Source organism: Natator depressus, chromosome 4, assembly GCF_965152275.1.
Source record: "Natator depressus isolate rNatDep1 chromosome 4, rNatDep2.hap1, whole genome shotgun sequence".
Classification (NCBI taxonomy): domain Eukaryota; kingdom Metazoa; phylum Chordata; order Testudines; family Cheloniidae; genus Natator; species Natator depressus.
In genome coordinates, this window is record NC_134237.1 from 40,775,404 (window position 1) to 40,796,192 (window position 20,789).

At 39.5% G+C, this 20,789-nt stretch overlaps 1 protein-coding gene across 1 annotated transcript in view; it reads left to right on the forward strand.

Annotated features, from left to right (window-relative positions):
- Positions 1-20,789, forward strand: part of BLTP1 (bridge-like lipid transfer protein family member 1) — a 228,614-nt gene that overhangs the window by 132,945 nt on the left and 74,880 nt on the right. Inside the window, exons 39-47 of the mRNA XM_074950819.1 lie at positions 811-963; positions 1,458-1,698; positions 2,651-2,799; positions 5,163-5,382; positions 7,493-7,651; positions 17,251-17,426; positions 18,056-18,231; positions 18,922-19,628; positions 20,530-20,775. Of these exons, the coding sequence (XP_074806920.1) occupies positions 811-963; positions 1,458-1,698; positions 2,651-2,799; positions 5,163-5,382; positions 7,493-7,651; positions 17,251-17,426; positions 18,056-18,231; positions 18,922-19,628; positions 20,530-20,775 (2,227 nt within the window). The remainder of the gene's footprint in view (positions 1-810; positions 964-1,457; positions 1,699-2,650; positions 2,800-5,162; positions 5,383-7,492; positions 7,652-17,250; positions 17,427-18,055; positions 18,232-18,921; positions 19,629-20,529; positions 20,776-20,789) is intronic.

Sequence of the window (20,789 nt, forward strand, 5' to 3'; positions counted from 1 at the left end):
GCTCAAATAAATTTGGTTAGTCTCTACGGTGCCACAAGTACTCCTTCTCTTTTTGCGGATACAGACTAACACGGCTGCTACTCTGAAACCTCCCCGTACTGTGTTCCTGAGTGGTTATCTCATCCCCTTGGTAGCTTGATGTTTTTTAAGTAAATACATTCCCCTTGTCTCTTAATGTATCTTAGAGGAACCATCAAGGTGGCAGAACCATATACCTTCGTCTGAAGTTATCCCAACCTAGCCCTGCCTAGCAGACACACTTTAAGAACATAATTTCCAATTGGTTTGTAATTTTGAATTTGTTCCCCATACATATACCAGACAATAATATTAGTGTTCAGTATACCATTAGCTTTCTATTGATATTTTATATGACACTTTTAAGATACAGATTTTGGCATTAGTGTGTTACGGTACACTGAACTGGTCAGACCAGCTGAAACTCACTACCAGATACCAGAGAGACAAGGTGGGTGAGATAGTGTCTTTTATTGGACTGACTTTTGTTTGTGAAAGAGACAAGCTTTCAAGCTACACAGAGCTCTTTAACAGGTATTTGTAGTTAGAAGGCTTGTCTTTTTCACCAACAAAAGTTGGTCCAATAAAAGATATTACCTCATCCATCCTGTGTTTTTAATATTCCTGGGACCACTATGGCTACAACATTGCAAAGAACAGTACCGGATACAAGTGAGCTCCTTGCTGTCTTACATTAGGGTGCTGTTAGGTCACACAGGTTTATAACATGCATGCATTTTTATATGTGTTCACTATAGGGAAAATATATACATGTATAAATATTTATTTCAGAATAAAAGTATGCACTTCCCTTTGAGAAGCAAATACAACAGACTGACTAAAGTGGCTCGTTTCCTACAAGAAAATCCTTCCTGTTTGCTGTGTAATATACTGCATCACTACCTTCATCAGGCAAATTATTCCATCATTGAGGATGCTACCATGGTGAGTTATCCTTTAAAGAAGTAAATAATAGTGTGCACTTAATAGTTTTACAATATTAAGATTATTACAGTTTAGCATATAAACCTAGTACAGACTGCGGGTGTCTTAGTGTAGATAACTGTATAAAAACATTCAAGTGCTTATTAGTTACTATTACATAGAGCTTGAATTTTTTTAGACTGCTATTTCTACATTATAGATGAATAGTTTATAATCTGTTATTTAGCTATTTTATTTATAAATTTAGGGAGACACCATAAATTTAACATGTGGATTTAACCCCTCCCCTCCCCCCAATAATTTATTGGCCTTTCTATGTCATGTTTCAGCTTTCTTTAAACATTTCCATTTTCCATTTTTGGACATGAACGCTGCAGAAATATAAACTCTTCAGAACTCTTTGAGGTCATGCTCTGCCTGATCAGAAAATGCTTTGTAACACTGATCTTTTTCAGGTCATGTTAAGATGCTATTGTGTGTGTCTGTATTTTTAGAGTGATGGCCTTCCTGCATTAGTGACTTTAAAGAAAGGTCTAGTTGCACTTGCTAGGCAGTGGATGAAATTCATTGTGGTGACACCAGCTTTCAAAGGAGTTAGCTTACACAGACCAGCTCAGTCGTTGAAACCACAGACAACTGCATGCCATGAGCATGAGGATGGAGTTGGATTAGACAATGGAGGTGGCCTTCAGAGTGACACAAGTGCTGATGGAGCAGAGTTTGAGTTTGATGCAGGTATATTTGTGTTGCGGTTATGCTCTATACCAATGACTTGGGAACAATAATACTTTTTTGACAACTTTTGTGATAAAATAGCATAATAACTATGTTTTATCTTTTAAGGCTATGTCTGTACAACAGACCTGACAGCGGCACAGCTGTACTGCAGCAGTTTCACTGCTATAAGGTCTCCCATGTAGCCACTCTATGCTGGCAGGAGAGAGTTCTCCTACCAGCATAATTAAACCACTCCCAATGAGCAGTGGTAGCCATGTCGGTGGGAGAGCATCTCCTACTGACGTAGCGCTGTCCATACCAACCCTTTTGTTGGTCAGGGGTGTGTTTTTTTCATACCCCTGACTGAGAAAAGTTTTACACAAAAATGCTAATGCAAACAAAGGCTAATGCTTTGGCATCTGATGCTAAAACTCTCTAAATCTGTGGTACTAGTTCAGTCCTCACTTCACCTCAGTGTACTTTGTTTTAACTAGAACTGGGGTTGCTACCTGTCTTGAAAAATTGACACATGATTTTCTTCCTTGCTCACTCTTATTTGATAACATAAAATACTTCAGCTTAATTAGTTGCCTTGTGCGCACTTAACTTATATTATGTGCTGTCTCTGACGTAGACTTAGGTCATGCATTTGAATGGTTGGTGCTGTGTCTGTCTTTAATAGGTATTTTCTGTAATATAAAATTTTAAAAGCCGTCTTAGTATAGCTTCAAAACATGCTTGACAACTGCATTATACTCTTGTGTAAATGTCAGCTGGCACATGCTTTGGGTTTTGTTCTTTGTTAGATTTTGCTTAGATCAGTCTCTCTGCCATCTGTGTACCATGCAAAAGCATGGATATGTACATGGTGGTTTGGGAATAAGCGTACATAATTAATAGATTAATAGTATAACTATTTGTATACTATTTCACATGTAGTTAATTTGTACAATTTGTTACATTTTTTCAGCTACAGTCAGTGAACACACAATGCTCCTAGAAGGAACAGCTACCCGTCCTCCACCGGCTGGAGTTTCTTCTGGGCCTGTAACTGGGGCTGAGATCATGAGAAAATTATCCAAGTCCCATACTCACAGTGATTCTGCTCTGAAAATAAAGGTAAGTTTATACTGTAACTTGGAAAATATGGGGAGAGAGAAGTGTTTTGTTTGCAACTGTATCTATTTTAAGTTTGATTTTGTGTCCCAAAAATAATTTTCACCTGGATTAAACGCTAACCAATATAATGCATATGATGCAGTTGAGCCAGGTTCATCATACTGTAGAAAAGAGTTACATTATTTAATCATTGTAGTTTTCTTTTTTTCCCCCTAGCAGTTAACTCTAGGTCCCCACTTTCAAAAACAGACAGTTAAATTGTGGATTCCAAAATGAATGGGTGCACATGAGCAATATTTAGGATAAAATATGTGGTTGTGTGCACAAATTGGAAATTTTTGGCTAAAATGTGTAATTTAGGAATATGATTTGTATAAAGTCTATCACTGATGATATTATTCTGCAGAACTCTATCATATTTTCTGTAAATAAATGACCTGGATATTCTTATAGAGAGTTCCTCTTTGATTTTGGGTCCATGGTGGTATTAGCTAAAAGTGACTCTTGTTCTGAGGAGAATAGTAAAAACATTTTCTTTGTTTTCATGGTACTCTAATTGTAGCCTCAGTGCTAGTATTGTCTTCCAACGTTAACAGTAGTAAGAGTTCTCCACATGATTATTGCAACAAATCACTTTTACACTAATGGGATATACTTTTGTAGATGGACTCTGATTGTGGATATCCCTTTTCTGTAAATGATTTAATCTTACCTCCTACAAACTGATGGTTTATGAATATAATATATATAAACAAACAAAATTAAGTTTTAAAGAAAGTGGAGAATTCAAACTCCACACCCACAAATGTTCCAATTTAATCCCCATTGTCAGTCTTTTTTTTTTTGAGGACCCCCATAAACAGTGCGCTAGGCGGAAGGGCTCATCCTCTCATTGTCCACCAGCTAAACCTAGTTTCTGACACACTGGTTTTGGTTCACTGGTTTCCAGTTCTGTACTTTTCTTGTTTACCAAAAGTGATCTTAACACAGTCCTTTAATTATATCAGTAATCCTTTTTGTTTGTACTAGTTTAGTCTTTGTCTCATTTTTGCACCTTTTCTTATCAGCATTTGTTATAAGTTATTGCGACATTTTATGAATTTTCACTTAATTTTTACAGTAGGGCTGACAATTAGGGTAAATTTGTAGGCCCCATTATTACAACACCACCATTTGTCCTCCTTCCTCTCTGCTTCGGAGTTTCATCTCACAGAACTTCAGAGTAAAGAAGGAACTGAGGGCGGTTCATCTGTGCAGCTCTATATCTCCTTGGTAAGGAGTACGAGGATATCTGGAGCACATACATGGACTGAATTGGCAGAGCTGTTGAAAATCTCTCATCACAGATTCATGAGGCACATACACACCTGAAATGGAGTACTCATAGTGAAACACATCTTGAATAACTCTAGTACTGCACAAGGTGACTAACATCTCCTGCTGTGATTTGAGTTACTTTGAACATAGCATTTATATGAACTTTTTATCTCAAAAGCAATATACAAACCTGAATTAAAAGTTACCTTTCTGACGTATGGTAAAGCTATAATATGTTATATAATTAACTTTCTGGTCTCAACCTTTACAAGATCTCACGCATTAGGTTCAGTTATAGACAAGAGAAACGTGATTTTAGGCATCATTACCTAATGATTCCATGCTTGATAAAGTGTCATTCAGTAATAGTAAAGCGTGCCTGCTTTGGGAAACTGTTCTACAAACGGTTTTTAGAGAAGTAATTCTAAGGGAAAAAGTCTTAATTTTACTTTTACTGTTTGGGTAAAGTTCTGCAGATTCTTTAAACCACCTGTTTGTGCTTCAGCACCTTAGACAGCATGAAGCTTTTTTTAATGATGCTTTTGCAACAAAAAATGATGCTTCCAGGCCTGCATTTTTCAAGATTGACTATTAAAACCAAATATAATTGCAGTTTAGATGGGTTAAGATAATTGCAGTTTAGGTAGCAGTTTTTGCTGTGCCTTCTACAAACTTCCTTTAGTTAAATTGAACACTGGTTACCTTCCCATGATTCCAGGTGCTAAAAGTTTACATACTCTGCTTTTAAATTACAGCTTCTTACACACAAAATCATAGTACTTTTTTCATCTTCGGTATGCAATATAACTAATAATTCTACACAACATGCTTATGAGGTGGGGCAAGTGCAAATTGTGGAGATAGGCAAAGAGGATGTAACTTGTTAGTTAGTATCAGAGCCAAATTATGATTCCTGAGTTTCTGGATTCTGGTCTTGTGTTCAGGCTTAATAAAGTGTTCATAGCACTTAATAATTACTTATTTCCATTTTGTTATATGTACATAGATCACGTAGCATTTAGTGATTTGTGTTTTGTGTTTGAAAGGGAATACATCCGTATCAATCCTTGAGCTATACTAGTGGAGACACAGCCACGGATTCACCAGTGCATGTTGGCCGTTCTGGAATGCCAGTCAAGGAAAGTCCAAGAAAGGAGAGCCTACTCAGCTACCTTACTGGAAGTTTTCCTAGTTTGCATAATCTTCTTGAAGGGACTCCTCAAAGAAGTACTACAGCAGTTAAAAGTAGTTCTTTAACAAGAACAGGTACTGTACATTCTATGTCTTCGGATTTTTTTCAGTTTACCGTAGTAAGGGCTAATATCAAAAAAGAAGCAATGCTTTCCCAAAGATGATTATTACTGTGTTAGGATATTTTTCCTTCTGACTTTCTAAAGAAGCATTAATGTTATTAAAGCAGTGCCTAGTGGTGACCGCTATATTTTAACCTCCCCCCTCCATCTTTAAATTCTTATAACTTTATGAAAAAATAGAATTTTGAACTGAAATTTTGCATGTCTGGTCTCTTTCCAAGAATGGTATACTCTGTGTGTGTGTGTGTGTGTGTGTGTGTGTAAATGTACAACCACTCAAACAACAGAACTGAGAAACTTTGCATATAACTCTTCTTGAGAAATGTGTCCAATACCAAGGTGCATGGCCTAATCAGGGACTAGATTATAAAGCCAGAAGGGACCACTGTGATCATCAAGTCTGACCTCTTGCATAACATGGACCATAGGACTTCCCTGATACGCCTCAGTTCAAACAGGTGGTAAATCTTTTGGGAAAAAAATTCAATCTTAATTTAAAAATTGCTTGTGATAGAGAACCCAACTCTTGATAAGTTGTTCCAATGGGTAATTATCCTCACTGTTAAAATTTGTGCCTTATTTCCTGTCTGAATTTGTCTAGCTTCAACTTCCATCCATTGTATCTTGGACTAACACTAGGGCTGCTGTTCACCTTCTTGCCTTCTGTCCCTCCCTGACAGTCAGCTGCTCGGTTTCTTTTTTGCTCACTTGGGGCTTGTCTACGCTACCACTTAAGCGACATAACTTACATTGACTTAAGGGTGTGAAAAAGCAACCTCCTGAGCGACATAAATAACATGGACTTGAAGCGGTGTCTACACCATGCTATGTCAGTGGGAGAGCCTCTCGTTGGTGTGGAGTAATTATGCTGATGGGAGAGCTCTCTCCTGTTGGCATAGCGCATCTTCACCAGACGCGCTACAGCGGCTCAGCTTCATTGATGCAGTTGCTCTGATGGACTGTGGTAGTGTAGACTGGCCCTTGTTCTCTCCTCCTTTGTCTCTGCCGCCTCTACTTAGTGGCTGTGTCTCCAGGAATGGCTGATCTGAAGGGGAGCTGAACACATATGTTGTTTAGCAACTCAGTGATTTTGAAGAAATCTGCCTACATGTGCACCTTTAAAACTGAGATCTTCATTTTGTAATGCTTTAACTCTGCTTTTCCTTTAGCTCTGCTTTAAAAAAAAAAATGCCCAAAGCCAAAAAGCAAAATAAATATGTAAAAATGCATCATTAAAGTTGTTTGTTTTAAAGTAAGAGTCTGGAAGTACACAACTTAATATTTAATTCTCACTGCGCATCCTGTAATTTGAAAATTAGTATCAAAATGCATACCATAAATCTGTGGTTTCAGTGGAAAAGCAGAAATAAAAAAAATGTTTCTGTTAACATAAATGAATTAACCTTCTCAGTACGGTATTAACTTTGTATTTCCTGACTCTCTGCTTGTTACCATTCCAGTTGTTTTTACGGTAGCAATTGGAGTCTCTGAACAGGATTGAGGCCTTGGTGTACTAGGTGCTTTACAGGAGTAAGATCTTATAAGGTCTTCATGTTGCTTGTCTTCGCTCACCCCTACTCTGAAGTATGGAAGGTTGTGGGAGAAGATGACAACCAAATAAATAAATAAATTATTAATTTAATATATATTAAAAAGCTTTCATTTTATATGTTCTTACTAGTGTGTGTGTGGGGGGGGGGTACAGCATTCTGGAGTGAGCCTTCCAGCGTGGTTTGACGTACTGGGGTTAGTGGGGCTTGTGCTAGTGCTCTAAAAATAGCTGTATGGATAGCACTTTGGAGTTACAGCTGGGGCTGGAGTTCAGGCTCTGAAGCCTAGGGTTTGGGGTGGACTTCCCCAGCACCAGTAGTTTGCAAGAGTGCTGTCTGACTATTTTTTTAAACCTTTCTGAAATATCCCTTGAGCAATTCCTATATATCAGAATAAGTTAACAGTAAAGACCTCACTTGTTTTCCATTATCAATATACCTATGTTGTGTACCAATTTTACACAGTAATTTTGGTGTGGTGGTCTTTAAAACTTTACTGATTTATTAATATAGGAAATACCGTGGCCACCGACATGTTATCTGAACATCCTTTGTTGTCTGAACCATCATCTGTGAGTTTCTATAACTGGATGTCAAATGCTGTTGGCAACAGAGGAGGTGTAGTGCAAGAGTCTCCCAACACCAAATCTGGACACAATAGCCTTCCAACAGGTATTGTTAATTCTGATTGGACTTCAAAGATATTGCATAGTTATCAGTTTTCCCTGAGTTATGCAATTCCTTGCATTCTGATGCAGGGTATTTGATTTGCACGATCAGTCTATTTCCTGTCTTTCCTGTATGCAGATTTCTACACTCTGATTTTTGTAGCTGTCATTGGCCAGTCAGAATGCAGAAATCTGCATAATTACCATATGCTAATTTTTATTGTTCCTAGTCTATCAAATGGGGTTAATAATGCTACTTTATATCAGGGAAGTGATGGTAGCATAAATGCATTAGTGTATTTGTAGCACTTAGCTATTACAGTGATGGATGTCATAGAAAAGTCTTTACATAATTTGCAAATCTCTGTATTCTGGCTTCTGTCCAGACTGGCTCTTTATTCAGCATTTTCAAGCTGCACATCATCCAGACATGGTTCCCTCAGAGTTTCACTTCAACCAAACTCTGAAAAAACTATGCATGAAAGAAAACAAGATAACTCCTAAAACCAAGAAGGCAGAGTTGTCGAACTGCTGAAAGATAGCTTTAAAAAAAAAACACACCCGAAAACGCTTGATTTCCTTTCTTCAGGCTCAGTCCTGCTCCCAAGGAATTAATGGGAATTTTGAAAATGTCAGTGTGTTGCAGACCTTTCTTTTCATGCTTTCCTCTTGTCTCAGCAAGGCTCTTGTCTCCACAATAAAGGTCTTATTTTTGTGTATATGTTAGTTTACAAAGGAAAAACATCCTCTTTCTCCCTGTTCAGTTTTGAAGCTAAATATAACCAAGCATATTTCTTCTGTTTTGAGAAAGATGAGCTTTAACCTGAAGGGGAGGTAGTGAGAGGACATGAGAGGGAATGAAAGTGGGAAAAAGAAAGGAGAGATGGGATTGAAGGATTAAAAAATGTGCTAAAACACATTAAACAAGATAATTTACAGTAGTTTACTGGTCTTTCCGTTGTCCTTTTGAAGATTATGAACAAGGGAAGGATTATAAATGTGAATTTTTTAATTTTCAGTTTTTCTATTAATAATTTGAAGGTTCCTCCTTTTTAATTTATTAACTGTCCTTTAGCCTCTCTTTGTTAATCTCAGAATATAATTATTATCTTGTGATTATTTTATGGTTGAACAAATACAGGCCCCGATCCTGAAAACACATTGTGAGTGCTTAACTTTACAGATGTGTTAAGGTGTTCACCCACTGTGACTCTGATTCTGTAACCTGTTAAATCTGTAACCTGCTATTCTGTGAAAAGAACCACAAAGTAGGAATGTTGTGAACTTGATTTTAAATGATCTTTGTTAAACAGTTGCATTAGTTGTATAGTATTTAATGGCATGAGTTTAGTTTATTAAACCATAATAATTTGGTCACAAATTCAGGTTCCTGAAATAGCTGTAGGTATAATTCTATGGCCCAGGGACATGGCTCTATCAAAATTTTCTTCTGCAAAAGGTGTGTAGTGATATCTACAGTTATACCATTACATGTAGCATATATGGATAGAGAAGAGTAATCTAGTTAATGAGTCTTGCTTAAGTAAAATGCATGTTATTGGGGATAATAATGAGCAGCAGTATAAGTTATGAATTCAAAACTAAAACATGAATTCAAAACGTGTGGCAATGCTAAGAATCATTATCCTTCTGTGGAATGTGTGGCTAAATATTTTTTCTGACTGTTTAAAACTAGCACATATTAATGCAGTTTACAATAATGCCATATTTTAAAAAATACAAATATTATTGTTGGCTTTTAATAGGAGTTACTGTTGAAATTCGAATTAGTCAGTTTTTCTTTGTTTGTCCACAAGTATTCTGCTCTTGGTGTACATGCCCCCGCATGTGCATGAGAGTAGATTCATTTGGCCAGCAGTGTTTTGGTACCCAAGATGTCCTTTCCGCTTCATGGTCATCAGACTGGGAGTCAGATAGAGACTTTGAGAAGGAAAAGGCATGGTTCTCACAAGAAACAGGCCCCCTGGTATTCTGCCCCCTTCCATGCTTGGTAGATTCACCATTGTCTGTTACGGGAGGGATTGTGAAAGCCTGTAAAAGATGTGTGGCACACTCTAGCATCAGTATCTGCCACTTCCAAGAGGACAAATAGACAGTACCAAGTTCTTCCCCAGGGCTTTGTGTACTTTTATTCACATCCATTTGTCATAGTGGCTATTCAGGGATTATTCAAGCAACCAGGGCCTCCTCATACACCACCACGGGAAGAGGACTCTTAAAAGACTGGATCTCTCTGGCAGAAAAGTCTACTCCTCTGCCGGTCTCCAGATGGACATTACCAAACACTAGGTGTTTCTCACAAAATATAATTATCTACCTTAGGACAAATGGTCTGTTAATAAGGACTTCCACAAGAATACAGGGCAGAATTAAAATCTGTCATGCTTGCTGATATCTAGATCTTCACTGAATATTGTTTTGGATGTATCCACATACACCATTGCAACCTATGTGGTGATACAGAGATCCTCCTAGCTCCAATAATCAAACATCCAGGCATGTCCAAACCAAAACAGAGGATCTTTCATTCAAGGGCTGTGACCTCTTCAACTCGTAGACCAGCAAGGCCCTCCACTCATTAAGGACGTTAGAGCCATTTTGTATTCTCTTGTACATGAGAGCCCTAAAGAGAAAACCAGCTAGACCTCAAATTTTCAGACAGTATCCCTGTAGTGCACACTATAATAACCTATAGAAGGCACTGGATCCACCAACAGAGAAGAACAGTTCCAACAAAGATGACCTCTTCAGCTATGGTGTACTCGACTTCTTCCTCTCAACATCAGGTTTTGCACCAGTCTAGAGGCTGGTAGAACTGTGGGCAACTGCTTTTTATTTATTTATTTTTCTTCCCCTTCTTCTTCTTCTTCTAGGAAGCCTAGACTGGGTTCACTATGGATAAGTGGATCTCACATTATTAGAAATGGGTATTGCATACAATTCCAGTCCCTTCCTACCCCCCTACCATCTTCCTAATTCTTATTTGGGGACTCCTCCCATGAAATACTATTGAAGTAAATGGTGGATTCACTCCTGCATCTTGGAGTAGTGGAAGAGATGCCCTTGGAGTTCAGAGGCAGGGATTTTTATTTCTATTATATTCTCATCCCAAGAAAGGAAGGGAATTAGTTCCCATTCTGGACTTTTTACATCTCAAAGACAGTCTTCAGAGTCACAGGACATAATGTTTTCCTGCCCTTAATGCACACCCAGAAACAACTGACCGTATTCCAGACAAATACCTCCTCCTTTACAGTGTTGCAGCACACATTTAATCTGGAGAAAGCTGCCTTTGCCACAGCCATTCGAGTGGGGCATCTATGCCAACAGGGGGATGTGCTATGCTATGTTACTAATAAAGCCAAAAGTCATTGTTCGCTAGTGTACGCAATTGTTGCTGCCCTAACAATTTTGTGTAGGTTATATTGCTGTTTATGCAGAAGGCCAACAGTACCCCTAGCCACTGTGTCAGAGGGAAAATAAAAACCTAAGTGAGGACCGCTCACAACAAAACGTTGATTCAGGGTCAAGGGGGGGAATGTCACACCCCAATGGCCCCCTCCCTCAGGGAATCTCCAGGGAAGGCAGATCAGCACTGTATTTGGCTAACACTATTGCAAGCATTGCAAAGCATTTTGGGGAGGGTCAAAGGTGTGTGAATGGAGACTGGAAGTTTCCTTTGCAGAATACAAAAGGCCTGGGGGGGAGAAAGAAGAAAAACAACGGGTTAACTCAACACTTCAACTAGCTCCGTGTACAAATAAAACTCTGGCCCCAGCCCAAGGTCATGGGCTTAACAAAAAAATTAGCAGCTGCCCAGCTGTCGAAAAAACCCCAAAACACTAGATTAAGCAAAGCTGCAAAAATAGCAGCAAAAAAATAAAAGCAAATAAAACAGCAACAGCTAAAGTCAATAAAAAAAAAAAAATCTCCAAAGCCAAAATGTTTTAAAAAACCAAAAAGGCCACAGCAAGCCAACTTAAACTAGCCCTAAAAGCACCAAAAGCAAAAGTCCCTAAGTAAAATACACCCCCCTCCCCCCAAAAGTCCCAAACTTAAAACCCTCCTAAAAGCTAAAGCAACTCAAAAATCAACAGCAAATCCTTAAACAACCTGGGCCCAGGACACTACTCCTGTCCACCCTTCCCCATCTCTTCTTATAACATTACACCCAGGCCTCGCCAGTCTCGGGTAGTGTGTGTGTAAGTATAAAAATAGGTTAGGGCTTGGGGCACTAACGCTTTCTTTCTTCCCATAAGTAATGTGAAAGCGTCCCCAGCACTCTCTGCTGTTGTTTTATTATTTTATCAATAAAGCTTTAAAACTTAAACACTTAATGTGTTCCGTATCTCCTCCCCAAAAATCCTGCAGTGTCAGACTAATCAACTAACGCCCCAGACAAATTGATAACAAAAATCTCTGTCACAATACCTCAGATTTCTGATAAGAACATCTCTCACTACCAGTACAGGATTCTGCCCTTTCTTCTTCCCACTCCACAAAGTGTGTTCGCTACATACTTGGTAGTCATACAGTTCACTTTAGGGAAAATGGTGTTCCTTTCTATATGTATCCTGCAGACAGGTTGTTCTGGGGTCTACCAGTAGGTAAACTTCTCAGTTCAAGTAAACTTCTCTCTTTACCACACTGGGCCTCAACAGAAAGAATCTACACTTACTCTGACTAAAAAGACAGCGTTTATAGGATCTGTGTTAGATTCCAGGTCAGTGAAACCTTATTTTCCCCAAGAAAGATCCTAAACCATAGGGAACCTGATGAACCATCTTCTAACTCACAGAAGGACATCAGTAAGAGTATGCCGAATGCTTCTCAGACATATGGCGTCCCCTATGTTATGTAGTTTGCCAGTCTTGACCTGTGGTCCATGTAACAGCCCACCACATGGGCCTATTGATTGTGGTCCTGCAACAAGCACTGTACTCATCAAACTAATGCATGGGTCATGAGTGCAAGGGAGTACTTGTCTCTGCACCTCTTCCTACCAAGACTAGCGATCAGTGCCTTTTCTCTGAGGTGGAATCTAAATCACATTCAAGCACAGGGCCTGTAGTATCCTCCGGAAGCTGTCCTTAACATTTCCTGGAACTCAGAGCTATCCACCTGGCATGCAAAACATTCCTGCTTCTGCTCTACATTTTCACAATCTGAGTATTAACAAATGATACCACAGATGTGTATCATGTTAACAAACACATGTAATTTCCGCTCTATCAGGAGGCCATTCAGCTCTGGAATTGGTATATTCCTCTCTGACCGTGAATTTTCCAGGGCCAACATTCACAATTCACTAGCAGATCACTTCAGTCGACCGTTCTCAGGCAACCTTGAGTGATCAATCAAGGATCCAGTGTCGCAGAACATCTTCTGTAAGTGGGGAGGCCCATCAGTAGACTTATTTACCTGAGTCCAAAACAAGAAATGCCGAGTGTTCTGCTCCACAGAGTGCTGCAGTTCAGGCTGCCTGTCAGATGCCTTTCTCATCCCTTGGACGTTGGGACCTGGACAGCCTTTGTATTGGCTGGCTGATGTTCACCAAACAAGCAGTTCAGAAAATACTGCTCCTAAGAAAGCAAGCCTCAATCAGACTGACTTTTATAAAGCTAAAAGGAAGAAATTTTCTGTTTGGGCATCTCAGAAGCAGCTGCTTTTTTGACAACACCCATTTCAGTACTATTTACTAGCTGTGAAACAATCTGGACTTTCTATTAGTTTCATAAGGATACACCTGGCAGCAATATCTGCACATCATGCTTTTATTCAGGGCCACACTATGTATTCTGAACCTGCAATTGCTAGAATCTTTAAGGGCTTTCCTCCAGTTCAGAAGTCCCCTTCGCTTTTGAGACCTTTATATACTAATAGTAGAGTTGATGGGATGCCCCCCTTTGATTCCTTACCAGCCTGTACCACCTTATTAGTGAAGACTGCCTTTTCAGTAGTTGTCCTGTCCCCTGGTAGCACAGGAGAGATTCAGGATCTCATGGTGAGTCAGTCCCTATAATACAGTGTTTCATAAAGACAGGGTCTAGTCCCACCCAAAGTCCTGAAATGGCATTCCTAAGTGCTCTGGGGAGAGATGCAGGGCTGACAATTAGCCCTTCTTCCTCCCAGCTTCATTCAGGAAAATCTGCCAATGAGTTCCCATCCTCTGACCTGCAAGAGTGGAAACCTAAAGGGAAGAATTCTGAGAGAGGAATTTGTAGAGGGCTCAAGGCCCTTCGCAAGGCTAGCCACAAAAGACCCCCACCAAGGGCATACCCAGGTGGCCACTCCTGCAAAGTGTGTGCACACACACACACACACAAACGCCTCTCTCCCCAAGTAAAACAAACAAAAAGGGTAGGAAAAACCTAAAAGATGGTTGCCTCTGACTCAGACGCTTCCTCCTTTACTGAGTAAGGAGCAATATCTGCCTCTGATTCTCAGCAGGACACGAACAAAATTCTAGAAAGGTTTTTTCCCTCCTTGAAAAGTTTGAAAAGTGTGCGAAAAGGTGGTAGTATCCAGGATCCTGATGAGACGTGAGCAAGCCCTCAAGAACAAGCTTCAGAGAAAATATTTTCCTTCTAAACCTTCTCCTGTGGCAGCAGTTCCCCTGTATCTATCATGCAAGGAAGTAATCAGGGATGAGTGGCAATCCCCTGAAAAAGTTACACATTAACAGGCATGTTCTCAGATTCTACAAACTGCCTGAGTCAAAGGATGCTCTCAGAGATGTGCCTAAGGTCAGTGTTGATGTAGCATCTGTAGCAAAGGACATGGTTATTTCATTAAAAAAGACTTTTCTCCAAGTATCTTACTGATAGGAAAGTGGAAGCCTCCCATGACAGGGGAGCTGAACCAAAAGGCAAACTAGCTCAGGCATTGCAATGTCAGTAACTGGGAATGGTGCCTTATCTAAAGTCTTCAACCCGATTGTACATGCGCTGTCTCCCTTCAGTCAAACTGTCTGCCACTCGGAAGAAATGATTCACCAGGGAACAGACCCCAAGTCTGTGGGGACAGATGTTGTGTCACATAAATGGCCTCAAGTTCCTGCCCTTCCGTCCAGAGGGATAAGGGATTTCAGCCAAGCACCTTATCATGCCAGGTGTCAGCCCTCAGTAATGTACTGTTTGCAGGATCTTTGAGCTCCCTGGCTGAGAACGCTCATGTCTCATGTTCTTCAGAGCAGTTAGACTGGCCAGACCAGTGGTCAGATAGATCTTCCTTAAGTTAGACGTACTACTGATGTTTGGAAGCATGGGTTGTTGGGGCTTTCAGCATCACTTGGTTGATGAGTTGGTGTGTGAAGATGCTCTTCCACTTCTTGGTTAGATAGACCCCTTCTCTTCCCAGCAGTTCTCCTTCCTGGAACAGCCAGGACAAAGAAGCCAAAGCCCTCCTATCTACACAGCCATGCATTCATCTCCAGGATGTGCATGTCCCTACCTGGAACCTTACCCTCAACTGGGAGGATGGGCAAGAACACCACTTGCATCCTCTACACCTTCAGTGTCACTCCCAGAGCCTTGTAGTCACAGCTGATCTGTTTAGGGTTGTACCTAGCAATATCATTGGTACCCATGTGTCTAAGCAGCATGGGGTAGTGATGAACCTTGGCAACCTTTAATATCTCGTAGGCAGGGTACAGGCAGGAAGCTCACCTCCCAGTACATTGTGTCACATTGGTAAATGTATGCCTCCATCTCCCGCAGAAGGGACTCTCCTACCACCACCACTTTATGCCCCATTCTTTGGGAGCAGTGGCCATGAGCCACATAGCTTTGGAGCCAGTGTCTTCGCCTTTTCTCCTGTAGCCAGTACAGCATACTGATTCTTGACCTCGAATTGACAGAGGACTTGGTTCAGGGAGTGGTGCACTGTCTAAAGCGCAGGGTAGCCAACAGCTTTCTTTTGCCTTTAAAGCAGGTGGTTCTTTTCTTCTCTGGTGATGCTGAAGTCATTTGTAGTCAGCTAGCATTCTCCATCGTAGATGTTTCCAAGTGTGTTCTGTCAATGAAGTCCTAATGCTCCCGGGTACTATAAAAATTAGTCACCTCCTCCTGTAGCTCTCTTACTTGTTGCTTGAGGGACCCCAACAACAGATACTTCTCTTACCAGGTGGTTCCCCATGCCTGGCTTTCTTCAGAAGGAACATGCAGCCTGCATTCCCAGCAAGTCAAGACCAGGACCTGGGTAGAAGCCATCAGGGCCCTTACAGGTGCAGGCAGAAGAAGATCTAGCAGTGCTGTTGGCAAGGTGCCGTTTTCCTTCCACTGAGGATTCTTCCTTATAGAGTTGGTTTCAAGTCAAAGGAAAAAATCCTACCTCCCTGCCCTTCTTTGCTGGCAAACTCAGCTGGCTGACTTAGTCTCCCACCTGCTTTCGTCTCACCAGCCACACGTCTAAGTAGGCCCAGCCATTGTTTCAGTTGGATTGCTATGATCTATCTCCAAACAAACAGACAAGAACTTGTTAGCTATCAAGAATAGAATCCAAGTGGGCAAACATTTGAATAATAAACGTTGGTTACTTACCATACAGTAATTATGGTTCTTCAAGATGTGTTGCCTACATGGATTATACAACCTGCCTTCCTTACCTGCCACTATGGAGTCCTCCTCCTCCTGGGATTCTTTGCTGGCAAAAGAACTGAGGGATGTTTGTCCCTTTCCACCTTTTATGCTGTCTAGTGAAGGGGACATGAGGACGGCTTCAGCATAGGTGTGGCCGCAATGGGCACTGCCGCCTAAAAAGAATCTGATTGTGTGTACGTGCCGTGTGTGCACGCAATAAATAAAACCCATGTGGACAATATATCTCAAAAGCCAATAGTTATATCAAGGTAAACAACCATTCTTTTTGTTGAGTTTTCTGTAATAATAAATTATGTTACAGAATTGTTTTCCAAACATGTCCCTCAGGCTCACTAATTCATGGAAGCTTTACATTTTAGACTAGCAAATCCTATATTTTGATCTGGGTGCAATTTATTTTTATTTTTGCACAGATTTACCAAACTAACTTTCAGTATTTTGATATTTAATAGGAGTATGGTATGTTGTTTTCCACAAATAATCTGAGGGACAGCTTGTTGACATTAGCTGTAGATACTTAAATACACTAAACGTCATGGTAACTCAAAGCACTCTTTGAAGAGCTCTTTTCTAATGTTAGTAGCCTAGTAAAAACCTTGACTTTTAATGAGACAAAGTGGATGAAGTAATATCTTTTTATTGGACCAACTTTTGAAGGTGAGAGAGAGAAGCTTTCGAGCCCCACAAAGCTCTTCTGAGCTCAGTAGAAGGACAGAAGAAGAGCTCTAGGTGGCTCAAAAGCTTCTCTCTCTCTCTCTCTCACCAACAGAAGTTGGTCCAATAAAAGATATTACCTCACCCACCTTGTTTCTCTAAGATCCAGGGATCAACAAGGCTACAACTTGACTTCTGAGTATTCCGCTTGTTTCTACATAACTATCCTTTTTATGAGTTTTATTCTTTGTCTAGACAATGTAGACTCACTTAGTGTTATAACTTGCTGTGGTGTTCTGGAGTGTTCATACAGGGATTTATTTTGTAGGTGTTGCACCCAATCTTCCCACAATACCCTCTGCTTCAGACTTCAATACAGTTCTGTCTAGTGACCAGAACACTTTGGATGGGACACATTCTCAGCACAGCACCAGTCAGGATGACATTGCAGGTGTAGAAGAGGGTAACCAGGGATTTCCTGCTGTTCAGCTTGCAGATGCACAGGTGTGTATTTAATGAGTTGGGGAGTTTGTTGGGAGGAAAAAATGTTTGATAAAACAAAGTAAAATGTAAGGTAGTTATATTGTTCCACCTTGTATTGTATCAAACAGTATAACCTTGAAAGCTTTGTGTGAGTCTCCTAATGTTTCCATGAATGAGGAGTAAGAGGGCATTTCCCTTTAAATCTGAAGAGCTAGGGGATTTGTGATAAACTGAATCTGGGTCTTTTGTGTGGAGGGCCTTCCTCTGCAGACTCCTTTCCTTGCCCAGTCAGAAAGCTGGGGCTGCAATTGGATGGAACCCCCTCATCCAGCTATAAATTTAAAGCAACCAGTGGCTGAGGTAAACATGCTGCATAAGAGTTTTACTGGGCTTTTTGGGATAAATAGGTTCACTACATTTCTTCTCTGTCTAAATCTTGGATTTGTACTTTTTAACAGCAATACAAATTAAATGAAGTTTAAAAGGAAATCTTTTTTATTTTACAATTTATATAGTTAGCCTATCACACATACCCTCGTTTTATGATTAATAATTAAAAAAAAATTAAAACTCATTTCTGAAGCCAGGAAACAGAAGTATAAAAAATATCTAGGCAACAGAACTAATTCAGAGACCTTATATTTTTATAGGTTGTTTTCAAACCTCTTCTGAGCCATACAGGAATTCAGTCTCAAGATGCAGTGCCACTGTGCTATAGAATGTATTTCGGAGAGTATCTTTCATTCTCAGGGACTTTGGACTGTCTCAGGGCAGACATTGTTGATTCAGATACAACAAAAGAGAGAAAAAGCAAGAGAGCACGAAGGTATATTATAAAATATTTATTTTTAAATTACACATATATGTGTAAGAGTACAGAAATTGCTTTTTCACCATTTCAAGTTCTGTTTTGACTTTCTGAAACACATCCTCACAGAATGGGAAAACAGTCTTTCATTAAGCTTTAATTTACTTTCACCTGGAAAAGCTACATCCAAAGGATTTTGATATCTTCATATTTCACTTTTAGAAATATAGGTGCAACCTCAGAGACCCAGCTGCTTATTCAGGTTTGAGGTCTACAACAGGAAAGGCTGGAGAGAGGAGGTGGGGCTAAGGGGATGGGAGGTAGAGATGTTGACAAGGTTTAGGATGTTCCAATCCTGTAATGTAATTGTCATTTACTGAATAAAACTATATTACTTCTTTGTTTGCAAAACATCTTAGACAAAACTGGATGGTAAAATTGACAAACTACACATTTCATACAATAAAATATTGAACCAAAATGACTTTCACTTCTGTTGTTTCGACTGTAGCCAATATATAGTATAATATTGGAAAACTATATAGTAAAAAATGAATAAACGATAATGCAGAGGTGGTCTCCTGAAGGAACTGAACATTGTTATATTACTAGTTTATTGAACTTTTTATATAAAAGCTATTTAATGCTGGCCTTCTCTTTTTAAAAAATCCTTAACTTTTATCTTTTTTTTTTTTTTTTTTTGGTTAGGCAAGGAGCTGTCAATCTTCCCCCACTTGAATTCAAACCGGCATTGATGTTGGAAACTTTTAGCATTAGTGCTGTTGTAATGGAGAAGTCAATGTGTACACCCCAAAACTCCACCAATGCCCTTTCTTTTCATGACCTGAACAAGCGTTATTATAATACTTTTCACTGTAATTTTACAATTTCCTGCCAGTCCATAAGCCAGCACGTAGATATGGCACTGGTTCGGCTTATTCATCAATTCAGTACAATGATAGATGATATTAAAGCCACACAGACGGACATCAAACTTAGCAGATACACTGCTGGGTCGGCCTCTCCAACACCTACCTTTAAAACCCGCAAACATAGAGACTTTCGCTCTTCTGACTTTAGCCGCAGCTCCCGAGGAAGCATCAATGGAGGCAGCAGAGTAAACAATGCAAAGAACAAAAGAACCAATAATGAGAACAATAAAAAAGAATCTCGAAACAAGAATTCTCTTGGGAGATCAGAAAGAAGAACTTCTAAAGTATCCAGGAAGGGTTCAAAGGATGTGGTTGATCACATGACCATTCATATGGATGACTCAGATTCAATTACAGTGTCAGAACAGAGTGAGCCCTCTGCAGAGTGCTGGCAAAATATGTATAAACTGCTGAATTTTTATTCACTTATCTCTGATCCAACAGGGATTTTAGAAAAATCATCTGAAACTTTTGGGCCAACAGGTGAGATGTTTTAGGGTTGAAAATAATATAATTTACATAGGTTTTTTGTAGTATTGGATTCTGATAGATTTTACAAATGGGAAGATTCTTTCCTAAATGATTTACTAAAAGTTGTCAATATTTGTGTAGTTCTGCTCAGAAAAATGACTGTAAAATGGAATTATTGAGTTCAGGTTGGCATCTTATTGGCTTCCAAACAAAATGTTTTCTGTTTGCAAGTAAACTTCTGATTTGCCAAGTGAGGGAAATCCATTTAATTGACAAATGATAATATCCATACTTCTCTACATGTAAATTCCATTATTACATTTCTTTTAATGTTATGTTTAAAGTGTTTAAAAGGAAACTTATCCACCAAAACTAAATTACTAGAGATTTCTGGCCATTAAACTGACCAGAAATATTAAGGAAATCTAATTAAAGATGAAATATTTCAAGGCGGCAAATTTCTCCTGGTTTTTTTTTTTTTTAAATGGGGTTTACCTGTCTAAAATCTCACACCACTTTTTAAGTGGAGGGAGCTATGCCTAATAACTAGGCACAATGGCCGCTGCTCATTATGAAAGCTGATATCTAGTCACATAGGCATGCCAGTGTATTAAATACTCATTCTAGGCTGTAACATTCAGCAAATATTTTTAGTTCAAGGGGATCAGCAATTGTTAGCAGTACAATAATGAAATCATCTGTAGTTATAGTTATTATTTTATCTTTAGTTTCTTGGTTTTTGCTCAGTTGTGACAACGTTACTGGACTGACGTGAGTGACATACCAATGGTTAGCCAGAATGTCTCCGCCTTATACAGGAAATAATTCCTAGTTTCAAATACAAATTTAAATAGGTTTCACAGTAGATCGTTTACTCAAGTTTTCACTGAATAATTGATACATATTTGTGCAGGTGTTCGGAGCCCTACTGAACCTGCATGTAGAGTTGTGTTTGAGAATGAACAGGACAATAGCAGCTTGAACAAGACACAGAGGAAGCGCAGTCTCGTTACTTCTGAACCTCAGCACGTGACTCTAATAGTCTTTGGAATAGGCATGGTGAATCGCACACACCTTGAAGCAGATATTGGTGGACTAACAATGGAATCAGAGCTGAAGAGGATTCATGGAAGTTTCACACTAAAAGAAAAAATGAAAGGTGGGAGAGGCTTT